Source organism: Pleurodeles waltl, chromosome 6 (assembly GCF_031143425.1).
Source record: "Pleurodeles waltl isolate 20211129_DDA chromosome 6, aPleWal1.hap1.20221129, whole genome shotgun sequence".
NCBI classification, from domain to species: Eukaryota; Metazoa; Chordata; class Amphibia; order Caudata; family Salamandridae; genus Pleurodeles; species Pleurodeles waltl.
Genome location: NC_090445.1, coordinates 562,724,828 through 562,747,301, shown reverse-complemented (window position 1 = coordinate 562,747,301; position 22,474 = coordinate 562,724,828). Strand labels below are relative to the sequence as shown.

The 22,474-nt window shown below is 47.7% G+C and overlaps 1 protein-coding gene across 8 annotated transcripts in view; it reads left to right on the top strand.

The window, feature by feature from the left end:
- Positions 1 to 22,474, top strand: part of CSDE1 (cold shock domain containing E1) — a 522,536-nt gene that overhangs the window by 444,028 nt on the left and 56,034 nt on the right. For all 8 annotated transcript variants that reach the window (XM_069238744.1, XM_069238741.1, XM_069238743.1 and 5 more), the window contains one exon: positions 11,617 to 11,810. In XM_069238744.1, the coding sequence (XP_069094845.1) occupies positions 11,617 to 11,810 (194 nt within the window). The remainder of the gene's footprint in view (positions 1 to 11,616; positions 11,811 to 22,474) is intronic.

Sequence of the window (22,474 nt, the reverse complement as noted above, 5' to 3'; positions counted from 1 at the left end):
TGATACCAAAAAAGGACGAAACACTGAGACCAATTCTAGACCTCAGAGTAGTAAACACATTCATCAAATCAGACCACTTTCACATGGTCACACTACAAGAAGTGTTACCATTGCTCAAAAAACACAACTACATGACAACCCTAGACCTCAAGGACGCATATTTCCATATACCAATACATCAATCACACAGGAAATATCTAAGGTTTGTATTCAAAGGAATACATTACCAATTCAAAGTATTGCCTTTTGGTTTAACAACCGCTCCAAGAGTATTCACAAAATGCCTAGCAGTAGTCGCTGCACACATCAGAAGGCAGCAAATACATGTGTTCCCGTATCTAGACGACTGGCTAATCAAAACCAGTTCGCTCACACAATGCTCAAACCACACAAATCAAGTCATACAAACCCTCTACAAACTAGGGTTCACCGTCAACTTTGCAAAATCAAACATTCTGCCAAGCAAAGTACAGCAATATCTAGGAGCCATAATAGACACGACAAAAGGAGTAGCAACGCCAACTCCACAAAGGATCCACAATTTCAACAGGGTCATTCAACACATGTCTCCAAACCAAACAATACAAGCAAGAACAATACTACAGCTCCTAGGCATGATGTCCTCATGCATAGCCATTGTCCCAAACGCAAGACTGCACATGAGGCCCTTACAACAGTGCCTAGCCTCACAGTGGTCTCAAGCACAGGGTCACCTTCTAGATCTGGTGTTGCTAGACCGCCAAACTTACCTCTCGCTTCTATGGTGGAACAGTATAAATTTAAACATAGGGCGGCCTTTCCAAGACCCAGTGCCAGAGTACGTAATAACAGATGCTTCCATGACAGGGTGGGGAGCACATCTCAATCAACACAACATAAGAGGACAATGGAACATACATCAAACAAAACTGCATATAAATCATCTAGAATTATTAGCAGTTTTTCAAGCACTACAAGCTTTCCAACCAATCATAACCCACAAATACATCCTTGTCAAAACAGACAACATGACAACGATGTATTATCTAAACAAACAAGGAGGAACACATTCAACGCAGTTAAGCTTGTTAGCTCAAAAAATATGGAAGTGGGCAATCCACCATCAGATTGGTCTAATAGCACAGTTTATTCCGGGGATCCAGAATCAGCTGGCAGACAATCTCTCTCGAGATCACCAGCAAGTCCACGAATGGGAAATCCACCCACAGATTCTGAACACCTACTTCACACTCTGGGGAACACCACAAATAGACTTATTTGCAACAAAAGAGAACGCAAAATGCCAAAACTTCGCGTCCAGATACCCACACAAGCAATCCCAAGGCAATGCCCTATGGATGAACTGGTCAGGAATATTTGCTTACGCTTTTCCTCCTCTCCCTCTCCTTCCTTACCTAGTAAACAAATTGAGTCAAAACAAACTCAAACTCATTTTAATAGCACCAACTTGGGCAAGACAACCCTGGTACACAACACTGCTAGATCTGTCTGTAGTACCACACATCAAACTGCCCAACAAACCAGATCTGTTAATGCAACACAACCAACAGATCAGACACCCGGACCCAGCATCGCTGAATCTAGCAATCTGGCTCCTGAAATCCTAGAATTCGGACACTTACAACTTAGCCAAGAGTGTATGGAAGTCATAAAGCAGGCCAGAAGGCCATCCACTAGACACTGCTACGCAAGTAAGTGGAAAAGATTTGTTTGGTACTGCCATCATAATCAGATACAACCGCTAGATGCAACTCCAAAACATATAGTAAATTACTTGCTCCATTTACAAAAAGCAAAGCTAGCCTTCTCTTCTATTAAAATACACCTTGCAGCAATATCTGCATACCTGCAAACTACCTATTCAACTTCCTTGTATAGGATACCAGTTATCAAAGCATTTATAGAAGGGCTTAAAAGAATTATACCACCAAGAACACCACCTGTTCCTTCATGGAACCTAAACGTGGTTCTAACAAGACTCATGGGCCCACCTTTCGAACCCATGCACTCTTGCGGAATACAATTCCTAACCTGGAAAGTTGCCTTTCTCATCGCCATTACATCTCTAAGAAGAGTAAGTGAAATTCAAGCGTTCACAACACAAGAGCCTTTTATACAAATACATAAAAATAAGGTCGTCCTACGACCTAATCCAAAATTTTTACCAAAAGTTATTTCACCATTCCATCTAAATCAAACGGTAGAACTACCAGTATTTTTCCCACAGCCAGATTCTGTGGCTGAAAGAGCACTACATACATTAGATGTCAAAAGAGCATTAATGTACTACATTGACAGAACAAAGAACATCAGAAAAACTAAACAGCTATTTATTGCATTCCAAAAACCTCATGCAGGTAACCCAATATCAAAACAAGGTATAGCCAGATGGATAGTTAAATGCATCCAAATCTGCTACCTTAAAGCAAAAAGACAACTGCCCATTACTCCCAGGGCACATTCAACAAGGAAAAAAGGTGCTTCAATGGCCTTTTTAGGAAACATCCCAATGCAGGAAATATGTAAGGCAGCCACTTGGTCTACGCCTCACACATTCACCAAACACTACTGTATAGATGTGCTATCCGCACAACAAGCTACAGTAGGTCAAGCTGTATTAAGAACTCTATTTCAGACAACTTCTACTCCTACAGGCTAAAACCACCGCTTATGGGGAACTAACTGCTTACTAGTCTATGCATACCATGTGTATCTACAGCGACAGATGCCATCGAACTGAAAATGTCACTTACCCAGTGTACATCTGTTCGTGGCATCAGTCGCTGAGATTCACATGGACCCACCCACCTCCCCGGAAGCCTGTAGCAGTTCAGAAGTTACCTTCAATTTTGTACATTTGTATATATATTACTTAATCCTTTAATAGGTACATACTTACATTTTTCATTGCGCGGGCACTATTACTATAGTACAACTCCTACCTCACCCTCTGCGGGGAAAACAATCGAAGATGGAGTCGACGCCCATGCGCAATGAGCACAGAAGGAGGAGTCACTCGGTCCCGTGACTCGAAAACACTTCTTCGAAGAAAAACAACTTGTAACACTCCGACCCAACACCAGATGGCGAGCTCATGCATACCATGTGAATCTCGGCGACTGATGCCACGAACAGATGTACACTGGGTAAGTGACATTTTCATTACCCAGTGTACATCTGTTCGTGGCATTAGTCGCTGCAGATTCACATGTACCCTCCCACCTCCCCGGGAAGCCTGTAGCCGTTTAGAAGTAGATCATAAATCTTAAACATCTGAACATTTGTAAATAATTATTAGAAACTCTTAACGTACATACATATTCACTCCATTGCATGGGCACTATTTATACCAAACAACTCCATCCTCACCCTCTGCGGGGAAAACAATCTAAGATGGAGTCGACGCCCATGCGCAATGGAGCCGAGGAGGGAGGAGTCCTTCGGTCCCGTGACCAAAAAGACTTCTTCGAAGAAAAACAACTTGTAATACTCCGAGCCCAACACCAGGCAGCGGACTGTGCCACACATGTGAATCTGCAGCGACTAATGCCACGAACAGATGTACACTGGGTAAGTGACATTTTCATTTTGTGTGGCAAGGGGTAGAGGAAGTTACTCCTTTCAAGGTGGCTTCCAGCAGTATAGCCCCCAGTACCAACCCTCTTCGGCAGGACCCCGGCAGCAATACAGGCATTAACAGCAGCATTATCGATTGCTACCTACTGCTGCTTATAGGCACCCAGTGAAGGGAAGATTGACTGCCCGTGGAAGGGATACAAACAGAAAACAATGACCAACCGGCCATATGGCTTCCTATGTTAACAGAGGCTCGAAAATTGGGAGTCGCATCACTACTCACTTCCTTCGATGGTCAAGCATAACATCCGACAGGTGGGTGCTGGATATAGTGGCCAGGGGACATACTCTGGAGTTCATACAGAAACCACTGAACATCTCCTGTCAGGCCCACCGCCACGATTAAAGCAACTCCTCAGGGAAGTGTATGTGATGCTGGGCAAAGGAGCAATAGATTTGGTCCCTGCTCCTCACAGGAACAAGGGATTCTATTCACGCTTCTTTCTGGTAAAGAAACCTTCGGGAGACTGGCGCCCCATACTGGACTTAAGATCATTGAACAAGTTCCTGAAGAAGCATTCGTTCAGGGTGGTAACACTGCAGGACATTTTGCGCCTCTAAAAAATACCAGAGGTCACATGGCATACTTAGACCTCCAAGATGCGTATTTTCATATTTCAATGCACCAAAACCATTGCAGATTCCTCAGGTTCAAGGTGGCTGGTATGCATCTACAGTTTCGGGTCCTCCCCTTCGGTTTGAAATCAGCCCCCAGAATTTTTACAAAGATGCTGGCTCCAGTGGCAGCGCACCTCCGCCAGTTAAGCATGCAGGTGTTTCCCTGTCTCGATGACTGGCTATTCAAAGCCCCTTCAAGAGCTCAGGTGGTACGCCTGCCGCCAGTTGTTCGAAGATCTCGGACTTACCATCAATTACCAGAAGTCGCAAGTTCGCCCCACAAAGAAATTGAATTTCTTAGGAGTGGTACTAGACACTGTCCGCAGCAAGGCGAATCAGTCTCAAGAAAGGAAACAAAAACTGAACACCTTAGCCCGTAAGCTCTCAGCAAAAAAGTGCGCTTCAATTCAGAATCAGCTGGAGCTTAAGGCAATATATTTGGCTCTAAAAGCCTTTTTACCAAGACTTCAAAACTCGAATGTCTTAATCAGGACGGACAATACTAAGAGCATGTTTTTATCTAAACAAGCAAGGTGGCACAAGGTCCCTGCAGCTCTCGCAACAGGCTCAGAACATCTGGAATTTATTATGTTAAGGTGAGCCTCTCTGGTCATCCCACCTTCGCAAACAAGGTATGTGAACTACGTTTCCTTAATCTGGTCAAGGTTAACTTTCCTACTTTTAACGATTATTGTAGTTATTGGTATCGTAGCTAGCTTGATACTTGTTGTGATCCTAATGTTTATGGTTATTGGGCCTGATTCTTATTTTCATGTCAACATTGCTATATTGCTGTTGAATAATAAATAGGAGTAGGATTACTCTATTATTATTTTTCTTGTTATGAGAATACAGCTAGTACCTAGCTAACCAATATTACTGCTCGCTACTCTAATTCAAGCATGTGAATCCATGAAAGATCCAATACTGGAGAAGAAAATGTGTTACTTACCTGTAACTGTGGTTCTCCAGTACTGGTATCTGTAGGAAGTTGGCTCTGTATGCACTATTTCAAAGTAAGGAATAGTATGCACAGAGTCCAAGGGTTCCCCTTAGAGGTAAGATAGTGGCAAAAAGAGATAATACTAATGCTCTATTTTGTGGTAGTGTGGTCGAGCAGTAGGCTTATCAAAGGAGTAGTGTTAAGCATTTGTTGTACATACGCACAGGCAATAAATGAGGAACACACACTCAGAGACCAATCCAGCCAATAGGTTTTGTTATAGAAAAATATATTTTCTTAGTTTATTTTAAGAACCACAGGTTCACATTCTACATGTAATATCTCATTTGAAAGGTATTGCAGGTAAGTACTTTAGGAACTTTGAATAATTACAGTAGCATATATACTTTTCACATAAAACACAAATAGCTGTTTTAAAAGTGGACACAGTGCAATTTTCACAGTTCCTGGGGGAGGTAAAGTATTGTTATTTTTAGCAGGTAAGTAAATCACTTACAGGTCTCAGTTTTGGGTCCAAGGTAGCCAACGGTTGGGGGTTCAGAGCAACCCCAAAGTTACCACACCAGCAGCTCAGAGCCGGTCAGGTGCAGAGGTCAAAGAGGTGCCCAAAACACATAGGCTTCAATGGAGAGAAGGGGGTGCCCCGGTTCCAGTCTGCCAGCAGGTAAGTACCCGCGTCTTCGGAGGGCAGACCAGGGGGGTTTTGTAGGGCACCGGGGGGGACACAAGTCCACACAAAAAGTACAGCCTCAGTAGCGCGGGGGCGGCCGGGTGCAGTGTGCAAACAAGCGTCGGGTTCTCTGTAGGTTTCAATGGGAGACCAAGGGGTCTCTTCAGCGGTGCAGGCAAGGGGGGGGCTCCTCAGGGTAGCCACCACCTGGGCAAGGGAGAGGGCCTCCTGGGGGTCACTCCTGCACTGAAGTTCCGTTCCTTCAGGTGCTGGGGGATGCGGGTGCAGGGTCTTTTCCAGACGTCGGGACTTTGGGATCAGGCAGTCGCGGTCAGGGGGAGCCTCGGGATTCCCTCTGCAGGCGTCGCTGTGGGGGCTCAGGGGGGACAACTTTGGTTACTCACGGTCTCGGAGTCTCCGGAGGGTCCTCCCTGAGGTGTTGTTTCTCCACCAGTCGAGTCGGGGTCGCCGGGTGCAGTGTTGCAAGTCTCACGCTTCTTGCTGGGATTTGCAGGGGTCTTTAAATCTGCTCCTCTGAAACAAAGTTGCAGTCTTTTTGGAACAGGGCCGCTGTCCTCAGGAGTTTCTTGTTCCTCTTGAAGCATGGCAGTCCTCTGAGGATTCAGAGATTGCTGGTCCTGGGGAAAGCGTCGCTGGAGCAGGTTTCTTTAGAAGGCAGACAGGCCGGTAGGACTGGGGCCAAAGCAGTTGGTGTCTTCTTTTCTTCTTCTGCATGGGTCTTTCAGCTCAGCAGTCCTCTTCTTCTTGTAGTTGCAGGAATCTAAATTCTTAGGTTCAGGGGAGCCCTTAAATACTAAATTTAAGGGCGTGTTTAGGTCTGGGGGGTTAGTAGCCAATGGCTACTAGCCCTGAGGGTGGGTACACCCTCTTTGTGCCTCCTCCCAAGGGGAGGGGGTCACAATCCTATCCCTATTGGGGGAATCCTCCATCTGCAAGATGGAGGATTTCTAAAAGTTAGTCACTTCAGCTCAGGACACCTTAGGGGCTGTCCTGACTGGTCAGTGACTCCTCCTTGTTATTCTCATTATTTTCTCCGGCCTTGCCGCCAAAAGTGGGGCCGTGGCCGGAGGGGGCGGGCAACTCCACTAGCTGGAGTGTCCTGTGGTGCTGGAACAAAGGGGGTGAGCCTTTGAGGCTCAACGCCAGGTGTTACAGCTCCTGCCTGAGGGAGGTGTTAGCATCTCCACCCAGTGCAGGCTTTGTTACTGGCCTCAGAATGACAAAGGCACTCTCCCCATGGGGCCAGCAACATGTCTCGGTTGTGGCAGGCTGCTGGAACCAGTCAGCCTACACAGATAGTCAGTTAAGGTTTCAGGGGTCACCTCTAAGGTGCCCTCTGGGGTGTATTTCACAATAAAATGTACACTGGCATCAGTGTGCATTTATTGTGCTGAGAAGTTTGATACCAAACTTCCCAGTTTTCAGTGTAGCCATTATGGTGCTGTGGAGTTCGTGTTTGACAGACTCCCAGACCATATACTCGTATGGCTACCCTGCACTTACAATGTCTAAGGTTTGGCTTAGACACTGTAGGGGCACAGTGCTCATGCACTGGTTCCCTCACCTATGGTATAGTGCACCCTGCCTTAGGGCTGTAAGGCCTGCTAGAGGGGTGACTTATCTATACTTGCATAGGCAGTGAGAGGCTGGCATGGCCCCCTGATTGGAGTGCCATGTCGACTTATTCATTTTGTTCTCACCAGCACGCACAAGCTGGCAAGCAGTGTGTCTGTGCTGAATGAGGGGTCTCCAGGGTGGCAGAAGACATGCTGCAGCCCTTAGAGACCTTCCCTGGCATCAGGGCCCTTGGTACCAGAGGTACCAGTTACAAGGGACTTACCTGGATGCCAGGGTGTGCCAATTGTGGATACAAAAGTACAGGTTAGGGAAAGAACACTGGTGCTGGGGCCTGGTTAGCAGGCCTCAGCACACTTTCAATTCAAAACATAGCATCAGCAAAGGCAAAAAGTCAGGGGGTAACCATGCCAAGGAGGCATTTCCTTACAGTATCTTTCATAGATTCACATGCGACCCACCCTCCTTCCCTCAGAAGCTCCCCTTATGAATGAACTTTCGGCTTCACACAAAATCTGAGGGAAAGAGCCTCTTTTGGGAGTATTCTAGAGGGTGTTGATGCCCGATTGGCTGTGGCTCAAGTTTGGGTCTTTTTATAAAAGAATATGGATGGGCCATTAGTGCCTAGTGTGTAAAGCCTACTGCTATGTGTATTTGAAGTTACTGTAAGGCTCCCACCTCAACGACTGGGATGATTCAAGCATGTGAATCTAAGAAAGATACCAATACTGGAGAACCACAATTACAGGTAAGTAACTAGTTTTCTTCCCTGGCCACAGGGATACCATTTACAAGGGAGTTATCTGTGTGCCAGGGCTGTGCCTGTTGTGGAGACAAAGGTACAGTTTAGGGCAAGAACACTGGTGCTGGGGCCTGGTTAGCCGGGTCCCAGCACACTTTAAATCATAACTAGCATCAACAAAAGGCAAAAGTGGCATTTTCCTACAGGGACTATGTCAAGAGGCATTTTGCTCCAATTATAATAAATGCAAGGACATAACTGCATGAGCAGATATGCCTCTGTGATGTCTAGTTCTATTGCTAGACATTACAAGCGGCCGGGCAGCCATCTTAAAGCATGTACTGGGCAATGGTCAGCATGAGTGTTCCAGCTACACGATGGGTGCATGGAAAATAGTGGTGTTTTGTATCTAATACCCTGTCTTAATAAATCCATACAGATGTAATTATTGGGTTTATGTCAAGCACCCATTGGGTACCTTTGAGGTGCCCCCTGAAACCTTCTAGTCCTGTAGTGTGCTGACGGACTAGTTTCGACCAGCCTGTCTCCACATACTAGTTTCTGACCCCCTGGGGATGAGAGCCCATGCTCTCTGTGGTCAGAAAGAATGTGTGCTCTGGCAGGAGGTGTTATCACCTCCTCCAACAGGATGGCTAGTAAATCTGCATACAAAGGCCAGGGACTTCAAAGTCCCTGCTGCCTTTGTTATGCGACCCCGCTCCCCTTAGACCTGGGGGAGCAACCCACTTCCCTTAGGTCCATTTGACACTAGGACAGGCAAGAAAATAAACTATGTAAGAGGCTTGTTGCCACTTCCAAGGTGAACAAACCTCTAGGGTGACCAGTCTGAAGTGAACACAAAGTTAGCAATTCCACCATCTTCTGTGTGGTGGAATTAAGATTTCTGGGACAGGGTGATAACCAATTCCTTTGGGGAGTGGTTATCTTAGGGGTGTAGTGACCCCAAAGGGGTCTACTCTTAACTCCACTTAATGGCCCTAAATTGGCACCTACTGATACCAGGACTTCGGATTTTGACAAAGAAGAGTGCTGTCCCAAAAACAAAGGAGCAAAATCTGACTTGATGCCAGCCCTGCCAGTCTGCCGGCTGCCCCCGACAATCGTGGAAGAAAAACTTGTCCTGCCACTGTGCAGACTCCAGGAAACCCAGAGGACTGGCAGTGCTTCACCAGTTACCAGAGAATCTCTCTTGGAGTAAAGGAGCTCCTCCCTTGCAGCTGGAGGCACCAAAGAAACAAGGTCCGGTTTACTGTCCTTCCTCTTCCCAGGACTACAATGCAGCAGCTGCCCAGGAAGAGTTCACCATACTTTTTCGGGTCAGATCCATCCTCCCTCCAAGTTTGGGGGTGACAGGACTGACCATAGCCTCATGGCACCAAAACCCAGGGTACCGGACCACTTGCAGCAGCCAAGGCTTGTGTCCCGTCCAGGCATCCACACAGAGGAAAATCAACCTGCCCGCTGAGGGACTTCGGAGGCATTGACACCCACATAAAGAGTGGGCCAGGTGACCTGCTTGCCCCCTTCTGCAGAACCCAAGGCAAAGTGTGAGTCCCCAACCACCTCCACCCAACACCTTAAAGTGCCTCTGCACCTGCACCCCATATCCTGAGTCTGAGGGAGGTGAAGGTGCCCATGGGGTCCTGAGACCCAGAAGAGTGGAGCCCATCCTTGGGTCTGACCAGACTGGCCTTCTAGTCGCTGCCAGCAGCCTCTTGCTGCAGGCTTCCCTCTAACCACAAGTGACTCGGCACACAAACCCAAGCCAAGACACCATAGCACTAGAGCCTCCCAGCCCATTCCTATGTGCCAGAGCATCTCCAGGATCATGCACCCTGTGGGTTACCCAGGACTCACAGGGACTCAGTCAGACTCAGTCCCTTGCTTGGCTGCAATCTCCATTGAGGTGAATGTGACACCCAACGCTGTGATACACCTTGCCCCCAGATGCCCAAGAGCCCCCCTCCCCTACCCCAGCCCCTCCCCAGGTGACCTGTTGGTGTGGCCTTGGACTTTGCCCCATTCGCACCTCAAGTTCTGAATAACAGTCATGTAGGTCACTGACAAGTGCCCGAAAGCAATACATGTTTTCCCCCATAGGATATTACCGCTCCAGAAATTGCATTGTCCACTTTTGGATGTATAAAAATTCATAACCCGAAAAGTGCTTACTGATTCTAATGATCTTTGGATCCTAATTCTTGTAAAAATAAATTGGTGTCATTTCTTTGTGTGTGTCTCGCTTACTGGCTCTGTGTGCAATAAATGCTTAATATCGTCCTCTAATAAGCCTAACTGCTCGCCCACACTAATACAAGAGAGCGTTTAGGGTTAGGGTTATTATTGTAACCCCTGTCAGCCAATAAGGGTCGCCCTGCACTATCTCCAGTGTCCCCTTACATGGTACAATACATAGATAGCCAGCTTCCTACAATGTCAAATTTGCTCAATTTGCCAATGCTTGTTTGCAGTAGAGTGGAATGTTGTGATTTACTATACCTTGGAAATCCGGTCTCTCCGGAACCCTCTGGTGGAGCTTTTTTGTTGTGTCAAAAAATAGGGTATTTTATGAATTGGTGGTGGATTTCCTTGGTGTTGTCTATTTCTTCAATTTGTTGCTATTTAAGTGCTTTACACTTGCTCCTTTGTATACGTTTTGCTGCTCAGAGCCACTGTTAGGGTTGCACTGAAGATTTGACAAACCTAAGTTTCATGAAGGGGGTAGTAAATCTATTACACTGAGATCCCACAACCACACTAGAACACACCACATTTCATCACACATTAGTACTGGCAGTACTGCACTTTGTTTAATAAGGCTCAATCATTTGGGGGTGTGATAAGAGTGGTGAGGTGGGGCAGGATTGTTTGATGGCATCCTATGGCTGGGCTGAGTGCACACATAATCTGTATTCAGAGGTAGTGGAGTGTCATTTTTGCTTTCTTATTAAAAAAACAAACAAAAAAACGTTTATACGTTTGCACCTTTATGGAATATATACTAAGTGATATGGGATTTGCTAGAACGTGATGGAAAGTTTAAGGGGTGGGGACAGATTTACATTCTTTCGTCGCTGCAGAGTACAAATAACTTATTCTTAGAATTTTTTCATAGTATCCTTAAACTTTTTCCTGTGGCCAGGTACTGCCATAATTTCAGGTATTAAGGTATATGTGGTTAACATGTTTACCATATAGCGTCTGGATACCCCCTGGGGTGACAAGTTTCACGCATTATAAATCGATATGGATTTGGATTTAACTGTTCTGCCTTAATTTTGTTGCATATTAGAAATATCTGTTGTTGGAGAATGTTTTTGAAAAATGACCTTACAAATTTCATATTTCTTCTATTATCATTTTCTGTAGCGTCTCCTTCTGTAGTGAACATGACTGGTCAGGTATTTCCTTTTGGTATAGTTGGGATGGCCAATAAATCTGATTGCCTTCAGAAGGGTGAAACAGTCAAATTCCAACTTGGTGTTTTTGGACAGAACAAACAAACCATGGCTTGCAATATTGAACCCCTTCGCAGAGGTACCGTGGAATGTGTGAAAGACCAGGTAATGTTTTCTAGAGTTCATGTCAAATGCTTTTCATAATATATCATGGTTATCTTTGATTTAAAAAAAAAAAAAAAAAAAAAAAAACTATTTTGGGACATGTTGCTCATATGTTTCTGTCCCCCTTCTTTTTTTTTTTTTTTTTTTTTTTTTTTTCAAACTCTGTGTTTTCTGTTTTGCTTGCATTGGTTTCTCGCTGGTAGTCTTGATGGCCTCATAGCTGGCCCATCCCTTGACTGTATAAGCTTAGGATTGAGTGGTATCTCACTATACTTAAGTCATCCAATATTGGACGTCATCCTTTTATTTTACCACATCTGGTTCCTGCAGTCGCCACGAAAAAAAATGGGAGTAGGTGGGCAAATTGATTTTATTTTCACTCCTGCATTGAAATTGCATATGTTTGACGTAGTTCTTTATATTAACAAATAGCTTAGCAGTAGCGTAAATGAGTATCCTTTCAATCTCATTGTTGTATTGTTTTCTAGTTAAGTGGTTAGGTTTCGCTCTCACTAGATTCCTTCTTCAGCTTTTCACCGTACAGATGTTGTTTTTGTCAGCAGTTAGGAAATAAGTATTGCAGCAGTTCATGCTGAGTTTGCAGTGATTATCATTTTTTGTTTGAGGTGGTTCTATTAATTCTCATTTCTGTTTGAGGAATCATGTCTGAGTACCACCTTGCATAAGACTTGTCCTGCATGAGACAAGAGGACAGACCAAGATGAAGGTGCCCTGCCTAAATGATCATTGTCATGATTCTTAATCCAAAGCCCTGGGAGGGTCTGGGCTCCAATGGGATTTACTCCATCTTCAGGGGAGCCTTAATTTCACTATGCCCTCCTCGTTGGAGAGGGGTGAGATTATAACAGGGATGTGGCACACTGGTGCTGTGAATCACTTATAGAGGGATGAGTTGAGGAAGACCTTCCTTTTAGAGTCTGCCACAAACGCATGGCAAAGTCTCAGTTTTCATCAGCATTGGGTTTCTAATTTGTGCCTTCGTTTAGATAAACCCGAATGTTCAATATGACAACAATTTAAGCCTAAAAAAAGTGTAGGTATGTGCCATGATCCTAGTTGGGCACATTGCAGTGGAACGGAAAAGGGCATTTATGGGTCACGAGTGGCAGTGCAAGATGTACAAATGTAGGAGGTTGCCCTTTTCTCACAAGTAATTTCAAAGCTGTGCTGAGCTAGGGGAACAATACAGCACTGCTTGACTAGCAGGCACACTGAATCGCCCCAGGTGACCTGCCAGGGGTATGTCATGTGCAAGGGTTAACACAAATTCTCTATACTGCAGAGGTACTACCAACCTCCTGGTGGCACCAGGTTTGGGTTCCCCTGCTTCAGAGTATGAGGTTGTATTCCCAATACACCTTGTGGGTGCCACTGACATCCCCTGCTTCCAGTTTGGGACAGGTTTGCTGTACCCTACTGAACTCCCTGGCAGGCCCCCCCTGCCCCTTCAAGTTCAACTGTGTCAGCTTTCAACTCTATAGGTGGAAGTTCAACCAAGGGAGTGCATTCCTCCTCCTCAAAAGGGGAATCCTCACTGGAGGGTGGGGTAGGGGGCAACTTTATGCCCTTTCTACCCTTAGCTTTGGGAGCCTCTTGTGCCATTGTTCCAGGCTCCAAGATTCCTTTGTCTTTTTGCTTCTTGGCCTGAGCCCTGGTAAAAGCAAAAATACGTCCTGGGATGCCCAGCATTGCTGCGTGGGCCTCCAACTCCACTTCAGCCCAAGCTGAAGTCTCCAGGTCATTCCCCAAGAGACTCTGCAGGTAGGGCTATTGACACTACAACCTTCTTTGGGCCAGTAACACCCCACCCCAGCTGAAATCAGCAACTACCATTGGGTGGCATACAGTGTTGTTGTGGGCGTCAGTCACTTGGTACTGATGACAAGTAGGTGTTACTCAGGGGAAACCAGTTTTTCAGTCACCATAGTGACACTGGCACCTGTCACTGTAGGCCCCTCTGCCTGAACACCATTTATCAAGGACTGTGCTTACCCATGTTAAGGGGACAGCAGCAGCAAGGGTGGCAAAATCAGTGCCCCCACCTGAGATTAAAACCGTCTCAGTAGATTCCCTAACTAAGCCAGCCCCCACCACACTTCCTAAAGTGAGCCCAGCTACACCCTTGGAATGGCTATTACTTCCTGACCCACCACTACTGTTACGAGGGACACTATTGATAGAGGTGAGGGTTGTAGTGGTGGGTGGTTTGGTGCTTTTCTTACGGCACGAGCTGTCTCCTGGACTATGGCCCTTGTTCCTACAGACATAGCACCAAGGCTTTTTGTTATGGGAAGAGGAAGAGGATTTGGACCCACCCCAAGAGGAATTTGGTGGGCCTGATGAAGACTCTTTCGGTTTAGTTTTGTCCCCACCCTTGTCCTGAATCTTAACTGCTTACTTTTCTGGTCTTTGTCAACCAGTGTGAGCTTTTCTACTCACCCTTGTTCTGACCCATCTGCCTGCCTTCTTCCCCAATTCTTGGGGAAGAGGTCAGATCTGACTGTACCAAGTACTGGTGCAACAAATCAGACACACAATTATTGCGAATATGCTCTCTTGGAATTAGATTTTATGAGCCCTCAAAGTCACTGACTTTGCTACCATGTAACCAGTCCTCCAAAGCTTTTCCAGAGCAGCCCACAAAATCAATCCAGTCTTGGGAGGACTCTTTCTTGGTCTCTCTGAACTTGACCCTATACTGTTCAGTAGTGAGACCAAAACCTTCCAGCAGAGCTGATTTCAAAACTGTGTAGTTATCAGCATTTTGCTGTGACAGTAAGGAGTCTAGCCCTCCTCTTGTCAGAGAAGGAGAGCCAAAGCATAGCAGCGTACTGTCTTTAGGGGACCTTCTGAACTTTACAGGCCCTCTCCAGAGCAGCAAACCGCTTCTGGATGTCACCCCGTCCCTTGTGTAGGGGAACAACCTTGCTAAGGTTTCTAGGATCAAGAGTCCTCCCTGACCCTAGGTTCCCTGAAACCAATGCTGCTGCCACCATGGGGTGCTAACCCCTATCCCTGTCTGTCTTTCTCGCTCTCGTGCTCTCTCTCGCTCTTCTCTCTCCCCCACCACCCCACCCTGCCGAGGCCTCCTTGACCAGGGCTAGCTGTTGCTGCTGCAGCCTCAGCTTGGCCTCATCCAGCCTCAGTTTCTTGAGCTCCCTATTTAAGGAGTCCTCTTCTGGAGTGGAGCAGCTTGTCCCCTCAGACACTGAGGTGACATGAGTGGCAGGATGAGGATCTGCCCCTAGGCTTACTAACCCTCTCAACTAGTCCTCTTGGAACAAAGGGGGGGGGGGGGCTACTAACATGGCCACCTTTGGCACTACCTGTAGTGCTCCCAGCTACACTAGGGGGTTTACTAGAGACCCTGTGATCCACTGAGGGACCCTCTTAACCCTTCTCGGCATCCAGCTCCTTTGTCTAATACGGGGGATGGCGACCTGCTTGATCCTGGTCTTCCTCAAGGGGAAGTCCTAAGAGCATACTCTTATTAGGGTTCCTCCTTCCTTTCTTGAGAACCCATGTTCTGAGATGTGCTAGGTACTGAAGACATGTTAGAGTGATGTAGGGTGTGCCTAACCTACCTAACTTCTAGTCTCTCTTACAAACGTTTGGAGTAAGGGCTATGCCTCGACCCCGCTCTTAACCAGACCCTAAAGACTATATCCTGACACTAGGTGTATGTGTATATCCCGAGTTTGTCACTTGGCACTTTACACAGGAAAGACCACTTACTGAGCGGTAAGGCAATCGCGAGTGCATATCCCACCACTAATGTAGGATGCTGGCCTGGTGTGTGGTGGGTACCTATGGTACTTACACCTTATACCAGATCCAGATATCCCCTCTTAGTGAAGTGTAGGCAGTGCCTAGAAGCCAGGGTCTTTAGAGGTAGCTGTAGATGAGCAGCCAAGGCTTATCTAGGAGACCTGCGAAGTTCATGCAAAACCGCTCTAGTCACACAGCACTTATTAACACGAAAGAAAAAACTCAGTTGTACAAGAATAAAGGTACTTTATTTTTAGAAAAATATACACAAAATACTAGACAGGTAACCCACCCTTGGGAGGTAAGTAATCCACTAAATATATATATTGGTAATCTGAAACACAGAAAAGGTTAGAAAACAGTGCAAATAGAAACAATCAATAGTGACCCTAGGGTGAGCACAAACCATATACTAAAAAAAAATGGAATACGGAGGGCAGACCAGAGGGGTTTTGTAGGACACCGGGGGGACACAAGTCCACACAGAAAGTACACCCTCAGCAGCACGGGGGAGGCCGGGTGCAGTGTGCAAATAAGCGTCAGGTTCGTAATAGAAAGCAATGGGAGACCAAGGGGTCTCTTCAACGATGCATGCAGGCAAGGGGGGAGCTCCTCAAGGTAGCCACCACCTGGGCAAGAGAGAGGGCCACCTGGGGGTTGCTCGTGCACTGGAGGTCGGATCCTTCAGGTCCTGGGGGCTGCGGGTGCAGTGTCCTTACCAGGCGTTGGGTCTTTGAAGCAGGCAGTCGCGGTCAGGGGGAGCCACTGGATTCCCTCTGCAGGCGTCGCTGTGGGGGCTCAGGGGGGTCAACTCGCTACTCACGGGCTCGCAGTCGCCGGGGAGTCCTCCCTGTAGTGTTTGTTCTCCACAAGTCGAGCCGGGGGCGTCTGGTGCAGAATGCAAAGTCTCACTGTAGGAAGTTGGCTCTGTATGTGTTATTCCAAAGTAAGGAATAGCATGCACAGAGTCCAAAGGTTCCCCTTAGAGGTAAGATAGTGGCAAAAAGAGATAATACTAATGCTCTATTTTGTGGTAGTGTGGTCGAGCAGTAGGCTTATCAAAGGAGTAGTGTTAAGCATTTGTTGTACATACACACAGGCAATAAATGAGGAACACACACTCGGAGACAATTCCAGGCCAATAGGTTTTTGTATAGAAAAATATCTTTTCTTAGTTTATTTTAAGAACCACAGGTTCAAATTCTACATGTAATATCTCATTTGAAAGGTATTGCAGGTAAGTACTTTAGGAACTTTGAATAATCACAATACCTTATATACTTTTTACATAAAACACATATAGCTATTTTAAAAGTGGACACTGCAATTTTCAACAGTTCCTGGGGCAGGTAAGTTATTGTTAGTTCTTGCAGGTAAGTAAACCACCTACGGGGTTCAAATTGGGGTCCAAGGTAGCCCACCGTTGGGGGTTCAGAGCAACCCCAAAGTCACCACACCAGCAGCTCAGGGCCGGTCAGGTGCAGAGTTCAAAGTGGTGCCCAAAACACATAGGCTTCAATGGAGAAGGGGGGTGCCCCGGTTCCAGTCTGCCAGCAGGTAAGTACCCGCGTCTTCGGAGGGCAGACCAGGGGGGTTTTGTAGGGCACCGGGGGGGGACACAAGTCCACACAAAAAGTACACTCAGCAGCGCGGGGGCGGCCGGGTGCAGTGTGTAAACAATCGTCGGGTTTGTAATAGGAATCAATGGGAGACCAAGGGGCCTCTTCAGCGTTGCAGGCAGGCAAGTGGGGGGCTCCTCGGGGTAGCCACCACCTGGGCAAGGGAGAGGGCCTCCTGGGGGTCACTCCTGCACTGGAGTTCCGATCCTTCAGGTCCTGGGGGCTGCGGGCGCAGGGTCTTTTCCAGGCGTTGGGATCAGAGAGTCAGACAGTCGCGGTCAGGGGGAGCCTCGGGATTCCCTCTGCAGGCGTCGCTGTGGGGGCTCAGGGGGGACAACTTTGGTTACTCACAGTCTTGGAGTCGCCCGGGGGTCCTCCCTGTAGCGTTGTTTCTCCACCAGTCGAGTCGGGGTCGCCGGGTGCAGTGTTGCAAGTCTCACGCTTCTTGCGGGGATTGCAGGGGTCTTTAAATCTGCTCCTCTGGAAACAAAGTTGCAGTCTTTGTTGAACAGGGCCGCTGTTCTCGGGAGTTTCTTGGTCTTTTGGAAGCAGGGCAGTCCTCTGAGGATTCAGAAGTCGCTGGTCTTGGGAAAAGTGTCGCTGGAGCAGTTTTCTTCTGAAGGAGGGAGACAGGCCGGTAGGGCTGGGGCCAAAGCAGTTGGTGTCTCCGTCTTCTCTGCAGGGTTTTTCAGCTCAGCAGTCCTCTTCTTCGTAAGTTGCAGGAATCTAAATTCTTAGGTTCAGGGGAGCCCTTCAATACTAAATTTAGGGGCGTGTTTAAGTCTGGGGGGGGTTAGTAGCCAATGGCTACTAGCCCGGAGGGTGGGTACACCCTCTTTGTGCCTCCTCCCAAGGGGAGGGGGTCACATTCCTATCCCTATTGGGGGAATCCTCCATCTGCAAGATGGAGGATTTCTAAAAGTTAGTCACCTCGGCTCAGGACACCTTAGGGGCTGTCCTGACTGGCCAGTGACTCCTCCTTGTTGTTCTCATTATTTCCTCCGGCCTTGCCGCCAAAAGTGGGGCCGTGGCCGGAGGGGCCGGTTAACTCCACTAGCTGGAGTGCCCTGTGGTGCTGGAACAAAGGGGGTGAGCCTTTGAGGCTCACCGCCAGGTGTTACAGCTCCTGCCTGGGGGAGGTGATAGCATCTCCACCCAGTGCAGGCTTTGTTACTGGCCACAGAGTGACAAAGGCACTCTCCCCATGTGGCCAGCAACATGTCTCGAGTGTGGCAGGCTGCTAAAACCAGTCAGCCTACACAGGTAGTTGGTTAAGGTTTCAGGGGGCACCTCTAAGGTGCCCTCTGGAGTGTATTTTACAATAAAATGTACACTGGCATCAGTGTGCATTTATTGTGCTGAGAAGTTTGATACCAAACTTCCCAGTTTTCAGTGTAGCCATTATGGTGCTGTGGAGTTCGTGTTTGACAGGCTCCCAGACCATATACTCTTACGGCTACCCTGCACTTACAATGTCTAAGGTTTGGCTTAGACACTGTAGGGGCACAGTGCTCATGCACTGGTGCCCTCACCTATGGTATAGTGCACCCTGCCTTAGGGCTGTAAGGCCTGCTAGAGGGGTGACTTATCTATACCTATAGGCAGTGTGATGCCAGTTTGCACTTTATTGTAAAAAAAAAAAAAGTGGGCTGACTAGTTTTTGCCAGCCTGCCATACACCAGACATGTTGCTGGCCACATGGGGAGAGTGCCTTTGTCACTCTGTGGTCAGGAACAAAGCCTGTACTGGGTGGAGGTGCTTCTCACCTCCCCCTGCAGGAACTGTAACACCTGGCGGTGAGCCTCAAAGGCTCACCCCCTTTGTTACAGCGCCACAGGTCATCCCAGCTAGTGGAGATGCCCGCCCCTCCGGCCACTGCCCCCACTTTTGGCGGCAAGGCTGGAGGAGATAATGAGAAAAACAAGGAGGAGTCACCCCCCAGTCAGGACAGCCCCTAAGGTGTCCATAGCTGAGGTGACTTACTTTTAGAAATCCTCCATCTTGCAGATGGAGGATTCCCCCAATAGGATTAGGGAGGGATGTGCCCCCCTCCATACAGGGAGGAGGCACAAAGAGGGTGTAGCCACCCTCAGGGCCAGTAGCCATTGGCTACTGCCCCCCCAGATCTAAACACACCCCTAAATTGAGTATTTAGGGGCCCCCAGAACCGAGGAAGATAGATTCCTGCAACCTAAAGAAGGAGGACTGCTGACCTGAAGCCCTGCAGTGAAGACGGAGACAACAACTGATTTGGCCCCAACCCCACTGGCCTGTCTCCCTACTTCGAAGAAAACTGCAACAGCGATGCATCCAACAGGCTCCAACGACCTCAGATGACTACCCTGCATCTAAAGGACCAAGAAACTCCTGAGGAAAGCGACCCTGTTTAACTTTGCAACAAAGAAGCAACTTTTAAAGACCACACGTTTCCCGCTGGAAGCGTGATACTTTCCACTCTGCACCTGACGCCCCCGGCTTGACCTGCGGAAAACTAACAGTTCGGTGGCATGTGTTGCTGCAGATACACATGCTGTGCATAGTCCGCCGTCTGGTGTTTGGTCGGAGTGTTACAAGTTGTTTTTCTTCGAAGAAGTCTTTTCGAGTCACGAGACCGAGGGACTCCTCCTACTTCGGTTCCATTGCGCATGGGCGTCGACTCCATCTTAGATTGTTTTTTTTCCGCCATCGGGTTCTGACGTGTTCCTTTTCGCTCCGTGTTTCGGGTCGTAAAGTTAGTCAGAATCAACGGAAAATTTGTCGGTATTGTTTCGTTCGGTATCGGGTTAGATTGGAATCGACACCGAATCTTGCAGAGCTCCGGTAGCCCTTCGGGGTAATTTCGATCCCCCGTCGGGGCCTGGTTGGCCCGACCGCGTGCAACATCGAGACTGATGGAACGGACCCCGTTCCGATTCTGTCCTAAATGCCACAGTAAATATCCCTATACAGACCAACATTTGGTCTGTAACTTGTGCCTGTCACCCGAGCACAAAGAAGAAACGTGTGAGGCCTGTCGAGCGTTTCGGTCGAGAAAAACGCTCCGAGACCGAAGAGCCAGAAGGTTGCAGATGGCGTCCACGCCGACAGGACAACAACGGTTCGAGGAAGAGGGAGAAGAAACATTCTCCATCCACGAATCTGATTCCGAAGAATTCGACGTCGAAGAAACCGTGAGTAAGACGTCGAAACAAGCATCACACAGAAAAACAGACAAAGCCCAGGGGACGCCACTGCCGACAGGCCATGGCTCAACCCATAAAGTAGGTGACCGCCCATCGGCACTGAAAAAGGGCGAGCTGGTGCCGAGATCGTCCGACTCAGGTCGAGACACAGGCACGCAGCAATCTCGGAACCGAGATACTGCCGCAGAAAAGGGTCGACACCGAGACAGCGGCACCGAAGCTGGTCGACGCCAAGAAGGTACGACACTGAAAAAGAGGAAAATCTCTTCGGAGCCGAAAACAACAAAAGACACGGTTTCGGTGCCAAAACGCCCAGCAACTGAACCGAAAGCCAGTTCCTACTCAGAGGAACAATCACTGTCCTCCCAACTTCAAAAACACAGGTTTGAGGAGGAATTACAAACAACAGCTGTAGATCACACGCAAAAGCGGATCTTTATACAAAGTGGTACAGGGAAGATCAGCACCCTTCCCCCAATCAGAAGAAAAAGGAAACTAGATTTCCAACAAAAAGGAAAAACACTACAAGCAAAAGTGGTGAAGAAGGTAACTCCACCACCCTCTCCACCACCAGCAACTCCTATATCACCGGCACAGACTCCGTCACAATCACCAGCTCATACCACCATGAGCCAAGATGACCAGGACGCATGGGATCTCTGACGCCCCAGTATCGGACAATAGCCCTGAGTCGTACCCCACTAAGCCCTCACCACCTGAGGACAGTATAGCGTATGCTGAGGTGGTAGCTAGGGCAGCAGAGTTTCATAACGTATCGCTACATTCAGAGCCTATCGAGGATGTCTTCCTTTTTAACACCCTGTCCTCCACCCATAGCAATTATCAAAGCCTTCCTATGCTCCCTGGAATGCTAAGGCACGCTAAACAAATCTTTAAGGAGCCAGTTAAAAGCAGAGCAATAACCCCAAGGGTGGAGAAGAAATACAAGGCACCACCCACAGACCCTGCTTTTATTACATCACAACTGACACCAGATTCAGTTGTCGTAGGAGCAGCTCGTAAAAGAGCCAACTCGCACACATCAGGCGACGCACCACCTCCAGACAAGGAGAGCCGAAAGTTTGATTCAGCCGGGAAAAGGGTTGCAGTACAAACTGCAAATCAGTGGTGCATCGCCAACTCGCAGGCACTCCTAGCGCGATATGACAGAGCCCATTGGGACGAGATGCAGCATCTCATCGAGCACCTCCCCAAAGAATTCCAAAAACGGGCTGTAGGAAGTTGGCTCTGTATGTGCTATTTCAAAGTAAGGAATAGCATGCACAGAGTCCAAGGGTTCCCCTTAGAGGTAAAATAGTGGTAAAAATAGATAATACTAATGCTCTATTTTGTGGTAGTGTGGTTGAGCAGTAGGCTTATCCAAGGAGTAGTGTTAAGCATTTGTTGTACATACACATAGACAAATCCAGCCAATAGGTTTTGTTATAGAAAAATATCTTTTCTTAGTTTATTTTAAGAACCACAGGTTCAAATTTAACATGTAATATCTTGTTTGAAAGGTATTGCAGGTAAGTACATTAGGAACTTTGAATCATTTCAATTGCATGTATACTTTTCAAGTTATTCACAAATCGCTACTTTAAAAGTGGACACTTAGTGCAATTTTCACAGTTCCTGGGGGAGGTAAGTTTTTGTTAGTTTTACCAGGTAAGTAAGACACTTACAGGGTTCAGTTCTTGGTCCAAGGTAGCCCACCGTTGGGGGTTCAGAGCAACCCCAAAGTTACCACACCAGCAGCTCAGGGCCGGTCAGGTGCAGAGTTCAAAGTGGTGCCCAAAACGCATAGGCTGCAATGGAGAGAAGGGGGTGCCCCGGTTCCAGTCTGCCAGCAGGTAAGTACCCGCGTCTTCGGAGGGCAGACCAGGGGGGTTTTGTAGGGCACCGGGGGGGGACACAAGCCCACACAGAAATTTCACCCTCAGCGGCGCGGGGGCGGCCGGGTGCAGTGTTAGAACAAGTGTCGGGTTCGCAATGGAAGTCAATGAGAGATCAAGGGATCTCTTCAGCGCTGCAGGCAGGCAAGGGGGGGCTTCCTCGGGGAAACCTCCACTTG